The following is a 15060-nucleotide window of genomic DNA, read 5'->3' as shown; positions in this document are numbered from 1 at the left end:
GTTTTTACACTGAATCCAACTGAGAGTCAACTTTATTAGATTAGCTGCAAGAAAATCAGTTTACTGTGGTCTGTTTAGTCTCTGCTATCCTCCCTTTCTTCTCATTCTCCTCCTTGTTTAAGCAGACTGTTTCTCCCCTCTCTGACCTGTCTCGCTGTCCGGGGTAAATCCAGAGGAAATAAATAAGAAACGGGGACAAAAGGTGCTCTGGGACACGTAAACAGACTGCAGTGATCCAATTCCGGAGGAATAAAATCTTCATCTCTCTGTAGTAAACTGTGTGAAAGCTACGCGAAGCAGCTGGACTCAGTGTTCCTGCGTACACTCTCCAAAAACACGCCAATCAGCGTTAACACTGAAAACAACAGCAACATGAACACAAACTGAGCAGCAGTCAGGTATAAATAGAACATCAGTAAACATGGAAACTGTGACAAACCAAGCTGTGAGGATGTGGTTATGAGGGATGGACAGGACGTGATTCAGTCAGAAAAACAGCTACTGCATTAGAAATTACTTTGTTTGCATTTATCTGGACAGAAAACATGCAGCTACTTCACATCTACGTTACAAGGAAAGAAAATATGCTTCTCAGCACCAAAATTAGATTTTATTTACTCTTATAATCAACAGATTTAATAATGTTAGGTTTATTTAAATAGAATAGGCAGTTTTAACAGAGATATATATAAGGTGAATTGATTGGAAAAAGCACGTTAATATCCTCACACTTGTGTGAAAACACCAATGGAGCGCAACAAGACAAATATCACAGTGTGCATCAAACGTCTCATTGTAACATAGTATTAGATTCACATCTGTTATTTTTATGCTTCTTTTAATTTATTAGGCAAACCACATAATACTGTGACCTGGCATTTCCTGGCTGGGTTTTTCCTGTGGGGTAATGACACGCGTGAGCACAACTGTTATCCATTTTAGTATATTTTATGCTAGAATAAGTGAACCATGATATTAAAAAATGGTTAAAATGTCTTTTACGTTGTCTCTTTTGGGGATGCCAACACGTACACAGGAAAAACCCTGCCCAGTATGTTTGTGGCTTTCCTGTCCTGCATAGTGTTGTTGATCATTTGTCTCTTTACCTTCAGCTGAGTGTTGAAAGCGTCTATTTCTAGCAGTTTGGCCCTCGTCTCTTTCTCCACAGCATCAAGCTGCTCTCTGAGCTGCTGTCTGCTCATCTCTTTCTGCTCGACAGCCTTCTGCAGGGACGAAAGACTATCACCTAAGTACACACACACAGACAGCATGAGACAGCAGCAAGTTAATAAATCAAAGTTTCCAAGCTACGCAGTAATTAGCAGAACAGACAGTTAACAAGGTAAAACGTACGCACTCCTAATCCCTTTTAAAAATTGTAATATCTGAAACAAAATATTTACTTTGAACGTTTTTATCAGAAACAAAATATGGCATCACAACCAAGGTTAAAACATTTACCTTAAACTAAAAACTAGATGCTAAAAAACATTTGAGTTAACTAAAATGAAGATAAAAGCGCCACCCCTCAGCCTCCGAGTAGACCCACCTATGGTATCAGTTTCAAAATCGCGCCGTTATCGCGTTCACAAACTACAAACTTCCATAAGCCTTTTGCGGCTGAGGGATAAAAACGCAACTGAAACAAGAAAATCTCCTCTGGAAACTGAAACTAAACTGAATTAAAAAGTGGGGAAAAAAAGAAATTAAAAATCGTAGCGACGAAATTTCAGCTGTTCCACAACAAGAACGAATGATAATGTTTGCATGTGAGCCGAGTGTCTGTGGTACTCACGGTGCAGACTGTTCTGCTGAACCTGTTTCAGCTGCTCGTTCAGACTCTGCTTATCAGGAATGAGCCTCCCCAACCACTGCTGGGAGTCCTGCACGCAGCCAGAAAGACCAGCAGAAAGGGTTAACACGTACACAGTAATGAGCCGGTCGTCAGTGGAGTCAGAACTGTATTCTTTTATTCATTAGCTGCTGGTTTTGTTTGCTTGGCACACCTGCAGCTGCTGTTGCAAAAGCGTGATTTCAGTGATGCGCGTCTCTCGGGTCTGGTTCGTCTGCTCCACCTCTTTCCTCTGATTCGACAGACGAAACCGAACATCCTTCAGTTTACCCTCCAACTGGCTCTTCTTGTCATTCTGGAGGAACAACAGACAGAATAGATCACATTTAATACTTAAAAACAGTGAAATCCAAACTCGAGTCATGTTGATGGAAGATAAAATCTTTAATTTAGCTTTTTCTGTTGTGGAAAAAGAAAAAAGGTCTGGATTAGCTGCTCTAATCTGTGTGGATTCATGTTTGACCCCACGTTTCAGCCACTTTTCACAGATTTATTTTCATCTTCTATTCATCACTTGCTGAGTTTGATTCTTCATCAGAAGAGACCCTTTAGCCTCATGAAAAACACGCCTCCACTTTACCAAATATCTCCTCAGGACAGAAGAATGAGATGACACTTAACCTTAATCCTGTAGCTTTATTAGCAGTGATTAGTCTGATTTAATGAAAACATCAGTTCATAAATGCTGAAGTTTCCATCTTTTTCTTCCAAATTAGAACACTGAAAGGAAAAAAGTAGAATCACAACTTTCTATTGTCACATTATCAGCTGTGTCTGACCTACTGACACCTACTGACAAAGAGGCAGGACAGTGATCAACCAGCAGCAGTCTGATGGTTTCGTGCAACGACGATTCTGAGAGTCAGTTACTTACTATAGATGGCAGACAGTTGGTGTCGTAAGCCACCGCCTCTGTTCAAAGATGGTCGTTCACAGTGGACATAGATGCTTCTATGAACAGAGGCGGTGGCACCAACTGTCTGCCATCTATAATCCAGTTTTGAGTTCCCTTCCCAGACGCCTTAACACCCACTCACACCCTGGGCCATCTGACCTCAGGAAATCACATGATAGGGTGGGGCCAGGTTTCACAACGAGCTCACCAGAAACCCTGGCTGATTGTGACCCACACCCGCTTTCACACCTTGGCTCATGTGATTAGGTAGAGGATCATCAGGGGGTCCTTTGTCCCTCTTTGGGGGGAAACTCCCACTGGGTTTAAATCTGGGACTCTCCACCATTTGACCTTAGAACTGAAGAAGCTTCTTGAATGAGAGGTGAAACATCTTCAAGGAACTTAAAGTCCAGACGCTTTTCTTTCCAAGCTCCTTAGACTATGATGACCTGGATGACTGAGAACCTTCACAGACATACTGAGTATTTTTGATTACCAGAGCCTCCAGCTCAAACTCCAGCGTCTTCTTCCTGGCTTTGAGCAGAACTATGCTCTCCTGCTCTCGGTTTCTCTGAGTCAGAAGCTCCTGCCGCCGCTGACGCTCCCACTCCAGCTGACGCTGGCGCTCTAACTCTCTCTTAGCGGCCTGCCACACAGACACAGAAAGTTCTGTTTACGCTCAGGACGCAGCTTTATAAAGAAACTGCACAACAACACAAAAGACTGGAGGTTAAACATTATATACATATAGTACATCATACACTTGATTACACATGACTAGTTATCTGGTGCAGCGGTGTGAATCAGGCTCTTTGCTGTGAGTGATTTAAAGGGGGGGGTTGGTGTGCGCTTGTCTGCAGCACTAATTACAAGTTTGCAGCAGTTATGCTTCAGCCCAGCTTTGGCTCTTTAATTAAAATGCAGATGTTCCCTCTGTCTCTCTATCATACCTCTCTCCTCTCTATCTCTTTGCGCCTCTCTTCTTCTCTCTGCCTCTCCAGCTCTCTCTGCTTCTCCAGCTGTTTTTCTAGTTCCTGTTGCCGTCTCCTCTCGTGCTCCAGACGCTCACGCTCCTGAAGCACAAACGTAGAGAAATGAGCTGGCAGAACAAACAAGCCGGTATTTGTCACACGTCACCCCGATGCGTTTCCGTATCCTCCAAGTTTCAAGAGTTGAATTAAATAATTTACTGACGCAGGAGATAGCCAGAACTTTGAAAGCACTGTTTATTTTACGGCCTCATGAAGAAGCCTTAAAGCATGAGCAAATCAAATGTGCAGTGCACAGTGAAAAGAGCAAACCTTTCTCTCCTGCTCCTCCCTCTCCAGGGCAGCCAGCCTCTCCTGCTCTTTCCTCTGTTGCTCCTGCAGGGCCTGACGTCTTTTCTCCAACTCCAGATTCCCTCGCTCAAAGTTTTCCCTCTTCTTATCCTCAAATGTCACTGCAGGGAGACAAAGAGGACGTTTATGAAGTGGGCTATGATAGATGGTTTGTAAATTATTTAATTGAAACTGCTAGAACCATTTTAGATGAGAGGAAGAAGCTTGAAAACAGAGCCGACTACACAAGCACGGTTAGGTTCTGTCAGCATAATGAACACTGTGGCCACAAAAAGGTCAAAAAGAAAAACACAGGGATGTTTATGTAAATGCTTTTGAATTTAAACACAGATGCTGCATAATATTAGTTTATTACAAAATTACTGAAGGTTGCAGAAGCCAAAATAAGTCAATGATGTCTAAACGTCAGTAGCAGCTCAGGGTGAATCTAATTCCACTTTGACCAGTAATAAAACAGCGTGTACTCGCTCGTTAGGACGAATCACCTGGTAATTTCTTATCTTGGCTGGTCTCCGTCTCCTCCTCCATCTCCTCCTGGACGCTTTTCTGGTCCGACTGAACGCTGTCGCTGCGCACACGCCTTTCACACACAGGGACAAACAACGACCGATCAGATCTTTCAACCTTTATCATTTAAAATAAGCAATGCCGCACAAAACAATAATCGAGTATTGCATCTTTGCATTTAGCATGTAACAAGTGGTCAGCTGTAGGGGCACTGAAGGAAAAGAACTATTAAAGATCGAGGGGCAAATCCGCGGTAGCTCGTTAACGGAGATTTGCCGTGTTGTGGCGTTAACGTCATTTCAGATTAACGCTGACAGCACTAGTGGGAACACAACGAATATGACTGCACATTTACGCTGACATCATCCTAGTGCAAAGACAAGTGAAAGCAGACAAAAACAACAAGCACACATGCTACAAACATTACCGAGTCATTTAGACAGCCGTTAGCACATGATTCTCCTTATGGGGACCTGATATGTTTAATATGCTGCTGAGAATATAGCCCAGAAGAAGCGTATAGTATAGCTTTTATTTTGGAAAGAGCCATTTCTCTGTAATAAACTCTCTTTTCCAAAGATGAGTGATTCCTCAATCAGATTTAAAAACTGTACTTTTGAGTTAAAATATATATTTATAATTTTAATAAATGACAAATTAAAAAGGCATGAACATTTGTATCGAAAAAATATCGAACCGTGACACCAAAGTATCGAACCGAACCGTGATTTTTGTGTATCGTTGCACTCCTAATGACCACATGTAACCTCTGTGCTCAGTTCTAGCTTCTTTTTTCTTTTTTTGTTTGGAGGTTGATTTTTTGGTTCTTGTTTAAGTGACCAGCACATTGTCAGTAACATCCTCGTGTTTAGTTCAGCATTTACCTGAATGATGGTGGGAGGTATTCTGGAGGTAACACAGGGGGCAGCGGTAACCCTGACATAGCCATATCTATGAGGTGCATAGCCAAGATAAACTCCTCAGCTGTCAGTTTTCCATCCTGGTCAATATCTGAAAGACTCCTGAGGGGAAAAACATGAAAGGAAAAAGTCAGATTTAAAGGACTGCTGTTTTCTGTTCTGATATGGAGGGTTAAATTCAAGTGTACTCACCATATCGTGGCAAGCTGGGTCTGAGGAAGACTGGACTGCATCAGGATTGTGCGAGCCTGGGGACCTGAAACACAGACGTACATCAAATGTAGAGAAAGACACACACATTTACATGCAAACATAACAGAAACATGATGATAATCAACAGCATGTGAGTGTGTGTGAGTACCAGTGAGGTGTCCACTCATCATCTTGTCATGGGAGTTAAAAAGCTGTCTGTACTTCAGCCTGGAGGACTGAGGAACTGCCCAGTCAGCAGGGGGCTGAGCACTGGTAGGAGGACAACAGAATAAAAAGCAAGAATGAGAAACCAATGAGATTTTATAATTAAAGAAAAAACTACATGCTACGAAGGGCTATAGGTTGAAGTGCACAGCAGACTTTTACATGAACGTAACAGCTAAATTCACCAAGTTCAGAATGGTGCAAACATTTGGATTGCTTGACCTACCCAGCAGCATCAAAGGACGAGCCCTTCTGCAGCTTGGTACTGGCCCGATTAAACGAAGAGGGAGCTGAGAGCGACAGAGAGGAGTGCATTTTAGGACTTGGTGAACTGCATGTGTTGTTGTGTAATTTTACTAAGAAGCCTCTAACTTAAAAACAAAATAGTGACCCGTGTCTTAGAAAAGCATTCATGCAGAGATAAGAGAGCATGTGAATGTCTGAAATGTAAATACATTAAGCTTGTTATGTGTAAATACAAGCTTAGCGATGGAACGCATCACAAAGATGTGACGACAATGCTCTCCACTGTTACCTGGGTGGGAGAAGCCTGAGATGGGCTGTATTATGCCCGTGGGAGGAGCTCCGTTGGCAATGGGCTGTGGGAGGGGTGGCGGCGCAGACGAGACGAGTGGGGGCGAAACCCCGACGGGAAGAGGAGGCAAGGGGAGCGGGGGCACGCCGGGCAGAGGAGTAGCGATGGGTGCCATGGGAGGCATGCCTGAGTTAAAAACAGAGCGAGAAGACAAGATGATCAGGCGCTGGTGTGCACACAACACGTGCTGTCTGTACACACAGTGAAGGAGGCAGGACCATTATCACTATATATGAGTTCATTTAAAAGACAATTATTTATTATAAATTATCTGCAGTATTTTTAAGAAATGAAGATGCCCCATGAACTCTCCTGACTCCAACGATCTGATCCAACTGATTTTTCCTTGACACTTCTGAGCCCTCGTAACATCAAAGGTCCAGGAGATAAATTTGTGGCTGATCAAAACAGGTTTATATCAAATGAAAGGTCTCATTTTCAATCGGCTCATCTTGTAGAAGAGATTCATTTAGTTTCTTTATAAATTGAATAAATACAGTAACAGGTATTGCTGATTCTCAGAAAAACGGGAAGGTGCTCACTTATTTTTCATGGAATTAGTTCAAGTGTCAGCCTTACCAAAACCAGTCTGTGGGGGTAAAGGTAGCGGGGGTTGTTTCATACTGGGAGGAAGCGATGGAGGCAGAGGGTGACCCTGTAGTTTCAGCTTGATGAGCTTCATTGCGATTGAGAACTCGTGGATATCCATTCGGCCATCGCTGTTCATGTCAGCCAGAGCCCTGCAGATTCACACAGAGCATGAGTACTTTAAAACATTAACGAGGGGTAAAATCTGACATGGATTAAAAACCACTGGTGCAAAAAAAAAAATCTTAGACAATAGTCTGCAACTTCTTTGAAATGCTACTTTTAAAGGAGAGTAATAAATGAGCTGACTAATTCCTGGCTATGTGACTCACCATATTTGGGCGAGGACGGGCGGGGGAAGCCCTGATTGGAGAAAGAAGTTCCTGGCCTGGTCACCTGACAGACAGACAGACAGAGTGTGAGATCACCACAGAGCCCAGAGAATCTAAATGTAAACGACCTCTAACCTTTATTACAATGTCAACTAAATCATAAAATGCAGATAGTCAAACCTTATTGAAGTTTCTCTGAATCAGTAAAACATAATCTATGATATGAAATGGCTTCCAACTTTTCATTCTTGAACTAAAGCAGCTTTACATGACTCACAGTCCAAAACGTTGTTGGTTTTTTTGGTTTTCTTTTTCTCTTAAACTGGGACTCAAATTCCCGGTTTCCAACCCTGGGATAGGGTCTGGGAGATAAGCCAATCATTGGTGAGCTATGGCTCTTGTGCAGGTACACAAGCAGAAGCAGGGCAGTGATCAGCGGGGTGTGATTGACATGTAGATGCTAAACAATGCCAAAGGGTTAGATCAAGGGTCCTGCAGACAACAATGGTCCAACTCCAGGAGGTGAGAAACTGCCTCCTGACGTTACTTGATTACAAAAACAAATAGATTAGAAGCTCTAGATAAACAGTAACAGGTTTTGTAGGCAGTGTTTCCTTAGCATGTTAATTAACATGTTAATTAAGAAGCAACACAATGTGTAATAGTCAAACAACAGTGAGTCTGCCCCTTGATTCTTCATCTCCTCAGCTCATCCTCTGTCTGAAACAAGCTCTTTTCCTTCTCCCTTTAATGTTTCGGGTAAGCCTGGCACTTTGATCACTGTTCCCGAAAACTGTGACAGCAACTCAGCCATGTGACCGTTTTTTCTCATGCCTGACTCAGGAAAAAGAAATCATCGCATCAGCACTGGAAGAGAAGCAGAAGTCATTGAAACAGGAAACAGTTTTATTTCTTTGGTTGCAACAATCTCCGTCTGCCTCATCACGGGAGTCAATTCAATTCAATTTTATTTATATAGCGCCAAATCACAACAAAAGTCGCCTCAAGGCGCTTAAAGTCTGTGCGCCTGCACTCTTACATCATTAAAGTGCACACAGAGACCGACCCGCTTGAAAAACTTGTGCGTCCAGTCTGACCAAAGCAACAGTTGTGAAGTTGCTTTTGGCACATGCTACCTGTTCTTAAGTGCAACATCAACTGCCTGTGAGTCAACTGTCTTCCGATTTGCTGCCCGTCACAAACAGCGTGGGAAGAGCACGTGGGGTGGAGCTCTTTCGGTCAAAGATATCCACTCTCACTGACTCACACAGAGAAAGGAGAAACAGCTGCCTGAGAGTGACCGTTTAAAGCAGTCTGAAGCCTGAATGAAGCTTTGCCTCATTATGTGTTAAATTACAGTTAAAGTTTGTCTTTATTCTTCGAATAACAGCATTTAAGCAAATATCTGAACAGCTGTACTTGTGAGGCACATTGAGATTTTGAACTGGATGAATTTACTATTAAATTGCAGTCATGGCTCTAGTGGCTGTGATGATTTTCTCCTAATGAAGTCCAGTTTTCTTTGATCCAACCACATTTCCCACAACGCACATCGAGCACTTAGGACATTTGACACCTGGACAGCAAGTTCCCCACAGAGCCAATAATAAAACACGTGACACTGGCATTGTGCATGCCCCTATCACCCCTTACCCATGTTTGTGTGAGAGCGAGAGAGTGTTACCTGTGATGAAACCCCCAGCAGTCGGAGAGAGGCTGTGAAACTGCTGGTCATGTTTGGCTCCCTCGTCCACAGAGATCAGAAACACATCTGGACCTAACGCATCCATAAGAAACAACAAACACACACAGAGCCAGTTACAACCACAGAGGTCGAGCCCAAGTCAGATACAGACAGGAAGAAAAGGGAGGCTTGAGAGGAATGCATTAGTCATGAGTCTCACTTCCTGTTATATAGCTCCTATAAGGGTTGGACAGAGTGCCAGCTCAGAGATGAATGGATGAGGAACTGAGTGCGTAATTAACATGCGAATGCAACCAATTCATCAGCAGTTGACAGAAATAATGTGAGCTTCTCTCATCACTGAGTTTACTACTTAAAAAGCCATTTCTGCTTCACCAGCCCTCATGCTCTATCCTCAGCTATAAAGACATGTTGTGATACAACGTGCTGGTGTTAACTGTGATACAGAAAATTATTTAACAAAGATAAGATAATCCAGTTCCAGCACAGTTACAGTGACAGGCGGTAACTTTGCAGTTTTGGTGGCTCTCTTCTCTTTACAGCCTTTCAGTTTCTGCCATTGTGCAGCCACAGCTTTTCTGAACACTTCACAGCTGACTAAAGTAAAGTGACCGCTGCTGATGGCATTCATGTTTCTACTGCTGAAGAACGTTACACAGTGCAGCAAACCCACCAAAATCCCAAAGAGAGCCCCACAAGGGACAAAGTAATAATTCAAGGAAATTAAGAAAGAAGATAAAAGAAGGAACAGGGTGCAAAAGTTTTGTTATAACTATAAAAGACACCACACGATGAAAAAAAGAATATCTCATGTATTTGCACACTACATATATATGGTGTGTATGCCCTTTTTTTAATACTATACATTTAAAATACAAGAACAGGAATTTAAACTACACAATATCCATCTTTTCTTGCATAAATCCATATTTTCTGTAAATCGCACAACCTTTCTACCATTTGTCTTACTTCCATTTACTTGGAAGAGAATGGAGTTAAATGTTTAGTGAGTCATTCTAGTTCATTGGAAAATGAAAGACAAATCACTGCGGACTGAAAGTCATTTCTCGGTAACTGTTGATAAAAATTATACGTGTCGGCTGTCTTTTGTGCTGGAAGCTTCTGCCACAACATTTCAACAGAAACACAACAATTATCCTGCTGGCAATGTGTTTTTAATTCTCTTCTATTTTTATTAAAGAAAAAACTGTACAAACATTCATTCAACCTCAAATGCTTCTAGCTGCAGAGATTTATTTCCAGCATGTTCCCCTGATGACAAAACGCAAGCAATGCTGGTCCTCATTCAGTGTAATGTGTTTTGGGTGACAGCTCACAGTCTATGGTCTGACAAATCTCAGTCTGTGTGCTTTTTAACTATTCGACTTCGTCTGCCTTTGCCTCCATCTCTTAGTTGTTGTGATGGGAGATCTGTCTCTTTGGCTACAATTTTAGAACAACTTGGTTGTTGTTTTCTTTGACAGGAGCTACATCCACTCATAGCCACTCAGCTACAGTGCTCCCCAAAACTATATTACCAGAAAAGTAAAATTAATTGTTTTACTACTTGGCATAAAATGGGCAAAAACAAATATATCTGAAAATATAAGAACAATGTAAGTATCCAAAGTAGCAACAATATCAGCTTTGCTGTACGGCTAACACACTATTTAGAGGGCGTCATGTGAGAGACTTTATTCTACTTCAAAGATGTGGTTCGTCTGATGAACTCTTGATGTTGTCATTTAGCTTGACTGAGAGAAAACGTTCACTATAGCTCTCTGTTAAGTCAGCCACATGTAAATACTGACCTGTGAACGTGGTTGGGAACTGTGCCATGGTTCGCTCAGTCTTCTGCAGCTACACAACACCTGAAACAACACATTAAGAAAAACAGATGAAAGTTTTATCTGATCGAACCAACAAAACCTGTTCACCTCAACACTATTTCTCTAGTGAACCAGAAAAATGCTTTAATTGTGAAGGAGCCAGCCTCTGTTTGCGAGGTCAGCAACCCAGCAAGATGTTTAAAGGACAAAACAATGTCTGGTCAACAGCCAAAGGTGCTGACACAGTGGACAAACTCAGTGAGGGGGAAGCAATTTTCCAGTCCAGTCTGAAGCTCATTTTCCTCTCTGCTGTCTTTCTTTTGGGTCTCCATCCCAGTGATCCTTACACGCTTACACTTACTAACTTTTAAAGAAATTTATCTGGATGTTTTCAAATGTTATGTTTAAAAAAAAAAAAAATCTCCAGTTGTCATCTGTTCAGACTGCATCCAGTCAGAGCACATTAGCTATGCTTGTGCATGTCAACAGGGCAGCAAACTTCTCTTCATGCAGAGCAGGCTGAGCCTGAGCGCAGTCACTTGTTTTCAGGACCACTTTGCTTCAGCAGGGCTTCCGCGCATTTTAACAAGAACAGTTTTTAGAACATAATGCATGCAATTAAAACCTAGTTCACCTTCAAAAAACATAGAAGAGATCCATTGGTTTTATAAGACTAATCTACAGCTATCCTCCAGAGCTCCTCTGCTTCTAATGTCTTAGATGTAAAAGGCGTCTGGAGGTTGTTTAGTGGAGTTGCTGGAGTTAATGTTAGAGCAGAGTGGGGCGCCAGACTTTGGTGATAGTCCAGATCTGACTACACAATAACACTGAGCAATGACCCACACATAAAAATACCATCCATGGTAGTGTCTTGGTAGGTACGTTGCAGACTCACACCCACATGTTACAGCTGTGTATCGTCACAAGGAGTTAAAACAGTAACGTTGGCCACTCATGTTCACAGTGTTGATCCTTTATTCTGCCTCTGATAAACAAGAAGACAGAAGTCATAATAGACAAAGAACGTCTTTGTAGTGAAGCGAAACAAGTTAATAAGAAAACTCTCAACTGAAGCCACTGTCTGTGCTTCTCATCAACGCTTTCTGAATATTAAATGTTTTCCTTGCTTTTTCCTGGACTTTATCCTCTTGTGTTCAAGCTGACCTTTCTACCAATCAGCACCCTGCACATGGCAGAGTACAGACTTTTGGCTTTTAGAGGATTTCACCCAAGCATGTTTCCCACAGATAACACTTGACTCATATTGGCCAGTGACAGTTGCTCAGGTATATTCTGTGATTTCAGTTAATTTCTCCATCCGTCTAATATGATGACATGATTGATTTACTAATGGAAAATCCCTTCACTCTCATTATGCACTGTAAAAATGACACGAAATATCGAGCTTGGTTCAAATGCTGCAAATTTATCCAGTGAAATTACGCAGTCAGTGTAAACGGCTCCATTAAAAATGGGAGGTCGGAGAAATATTTTTTAATGACAGAAATATTTGCACAGATTTTACACGCCTGGTGTGAAAAGGCCTTTATTTTGAAAGTTCAGTCGCTGTAACTAGCTAGTTCTAGTCCATCTTGCAGGCAAGCAGACGGGTTTGGTTTTGTGGTAATCGGACAACTTACACATTCTGGTTACAGTCCCATAATCGCTCTCTCTGCAAATTCAGAAACCAATGCAAAAAGATACCCACATACTATAAATTGTGCATTAGCCAAGGTGCTATTTCTGAATAGTCTACACAGCTCGCATTAGTAGTTAATGGTTCCTTGTTGGTTTTATTATAGAACCAAGACACTTGAGAGCCAGTGAGCTACAACTGTAACTTCATAAAAGCAATGTTAGCGTCAAATCTAAATAAATATTTTAAAGTCAGTATTTCTTACAGACAACACAGACAGAAAAGTTAGAAAAATAAATGTAACTTATATTTCCTCCAGCACTCTCATCTCTTACAACAACAACAGCTCATGTGTCTGCATTAGCAAAGGCATGATAATCAGATCCAGACCTGCCTCCCACCCCCTGTATCACAGCTAGCAGACAGCCCACAATAACAATGTGACATACATTGCAACAGACAAGGACTTAGGACGGGTGGATGAGTATATGTATGTGTGGGTTGTTGACCCTTTTAGTGTGCCCAAGCTTCACACACACAAGAAATTACCAAACAGTGAGGCCAAATTCTGTTTGAGAGTCCAAATCAAAAATGCAATTTTTCCATTTAGTCCCACAGGAATCGTGCCACGCATGATAGCTAGAGTTTATTACATTAAGTTCTCAGATGACGACTCATCAGATTTCAAAACAGCATAAGGACAGATGGAATTTAGTCTACAGTGCTCAAACAAATCATAAAACTCAATACAAAGATGGTTTTCCAAAATCGCTCTGATATTGCTGTATCAATAAGACTGCTAAACCCTTCAGTATGAATCTGTCCTTGGCCGATTGAAGGGCTTGCTGTGGAGTGTGTGTGCCCCACTCTCATCAGAGTGGGAGGACAAAGTAACCGACTTAAGTAGGTCAGAGGAACAAAGCCCACCCCACACACACACGCACACGCATGCACGCACACACATGTGGCTCGACATTACACGAAAGAATATTGAAGCAGCTGAGCACCTGCAAACATTTTTGCCTAGTTTAAACAACACACAGGGAGAAGTGATTAAACTTCTAGTCATCTACAGAAAAATGATAGCAAAACACAACAGTTTGGAGGTGATGCTCAACAGATGGTGCCATTTACAAATGAAAACAGGAGCAGAAAGTGTGGGGCTTATAAACTGCTGAATTATTTTTACCTTCCAGCATCTCAAAATCTAGTGAATGAAAAGTCAAGTTGCATAAAGTCCTCACCACAGATTAAGCTGCTTGTGAAACAAACTGACGTTTGTGTACAAGAACCAGTTATACACAAAACCCAAGTAAGAACAAGAGGATCACACCCATCGTGACACTGGAGGAAAAAAATAATAATAGCGCTGTCCAAACATTCGTACTCATCATGAACTTAGAAGAAGCTTGAATAGTTGTGACAGATTAAGGACAGCTATCACTCGACTCAGTAGGCATCTTAGAGGTGTGCCTTATTTTTTATTCTTATTTATCTTTATTGCATTGTAATTTAATAAACTGATAACAGCATAGGGAATGAACAAAAGCACTCGCTGGGCACACCTGAAATATCAGAACAGTCACATGTGAACACCTCTGACATACTGTAAGACATTTCAATCAGCTGATTGTCGGCAAGCGTTCCCTCTATGTACATGTAGATATTTGCACATGCACAGAACAAATCTGGTTTCGGTTTTTATGATTCAAACAACTTGTCCAGATGTAGAAATATTTTTAAGACACCACACGCAGCACGTTTTTATTAAAGGTCGGAGTGATTCATTATTTCATTGCAAATTTAAACACATTTTTTAAAACAATTTTGGGCATTTTCCTGCCAAACCTCAACTCTGTCATGTCGTGGGTAAGATGCTAAAAGAGAAATATCGAATGCCAAAGATAACTATAGATCAAAGAACAGCTCCCAGTGAAAAGCCAAAGTCCATCACCAGTCTGACCTTTCAGAATAAAATAAACGATCATATCAGGATAAAGATATTTATGCCTTCAGTCCTGAGCTAAAGCTGCAGGATGTTAAGGCAAACATATGGAGATGACATCAAATTCAAATAAATGCATCAGGAGACACATATTCAACGGCAAAGGCTCCTGATATGATCTTTAGGCCAGATCCCCCAGCTTACTTTATTCATCAGCACGCACAGCCTGAGTGTGACCTTGCCTTTGCAGAACTGTACGACAAAAACAGGCACAAATCTTTCTGAAACAATAGCAAGTACTGAACAGAAATTAATTTGAAGCCCTTTGTTGCATCGAATCTTTTGTCATATTTATCATTTGCAGTTAAGGGTTTAATGCTCTGTTTACCCCGTATATATACACTGTAATTGTGGGATTAGTCTCCATAATTAGAGCACTGGGATGTAACTGGAGTCTGTTATCATGGCTTGTGGCAGATGACTGTTTAAGCCCCTCTGT

The 15060-nt window shown here is 41.6% G+C and overlaps 1 protein-coding gene across 4 annotated transcripts in view; it reads right to left on the bottom strand.

Annotated features, from left to right (window-relative positions):
- The window catches only part of itsn1 (intersectin 1 (SH3 domain protein)), a 50197-nt gene that overhangs the window by 26171 nt on the left and 8966 nt on the right, over positions 1–15060 (bottom strand). For all 4 annotated transcript variants that reach the window (XM_005944246.2, XM_014340709.2, XM_014340710.2 and 1 more), the window contains exons 2-17: positions 10963–11022; positions 9131–9223; positions 7447–7510; positions 7106–7266; positions 6467–6652; positions 6158–6221; positions 5876–5976; positions 5707–5770; positions 5479–5616; positions 4573–4667; positions 4049–4188; positions 3698–3820; positions 3244–3393; positions 2007–2147; positions 1796–1883; positions 1107–1246 (exon numbers count right to left, since the gene is read on the bottom strand). In XM_005944246.2, coding sequence (XP_005944308.1) covers positions 1107–1246; positions 1796–1883; positions 2007–2147; positions 3244–3393; positions 3698–3820; positions 4049–4188; positions 4573–4667; positions 5479–5616; positions 5707–5770; positions 5876–5976; positions 6158–6221; positions 6467–6652; positions 7106–7266; positions 7447–7510; positions 9131–9223; positions 10963–10990 — 1776 coding nt within the window. In that variant the 5' untranslated portion in view covers positions 10991–11022. The remainder of the gene's footprint in view (positions 1–1106; positions 1247–1795; positions 1884–2006; positions 2148–3243; positions 3394–3697; positions 3821–4048; positions 4189–4572; positions 4668–5478; positions 5617–5706; positions 5771–5875; positions 5977–6157; positions 6222–6466; positions 6653–7105; positions 7267–7446; positions 7511–9130; positions 9224–10962; positions 11023–15060) is intronic.

The sequence above is a fragment of the Haplochromis burtoni genome, unplaced genomic scaffold (assembly GCF_018398535.1).
Source record: "Haplochromis burtoni strain Fernald_Lab_line unplaced genomic scaffold, NCSU_Asbu1 Contig_106, whole genome shotgun sequence".
Lineage (NCBI taxonomy): Eukaryota > Metazoa > Chordata > Actinopteri > Cichliformes > Cichlidae > Haplochromis > Haplochromis burtoni.
The sequence above is the reverse complement of the archived record's forward strand: the minus strand, read 5'-3'. Positions and strand labels throughout refer to the sequence as shown.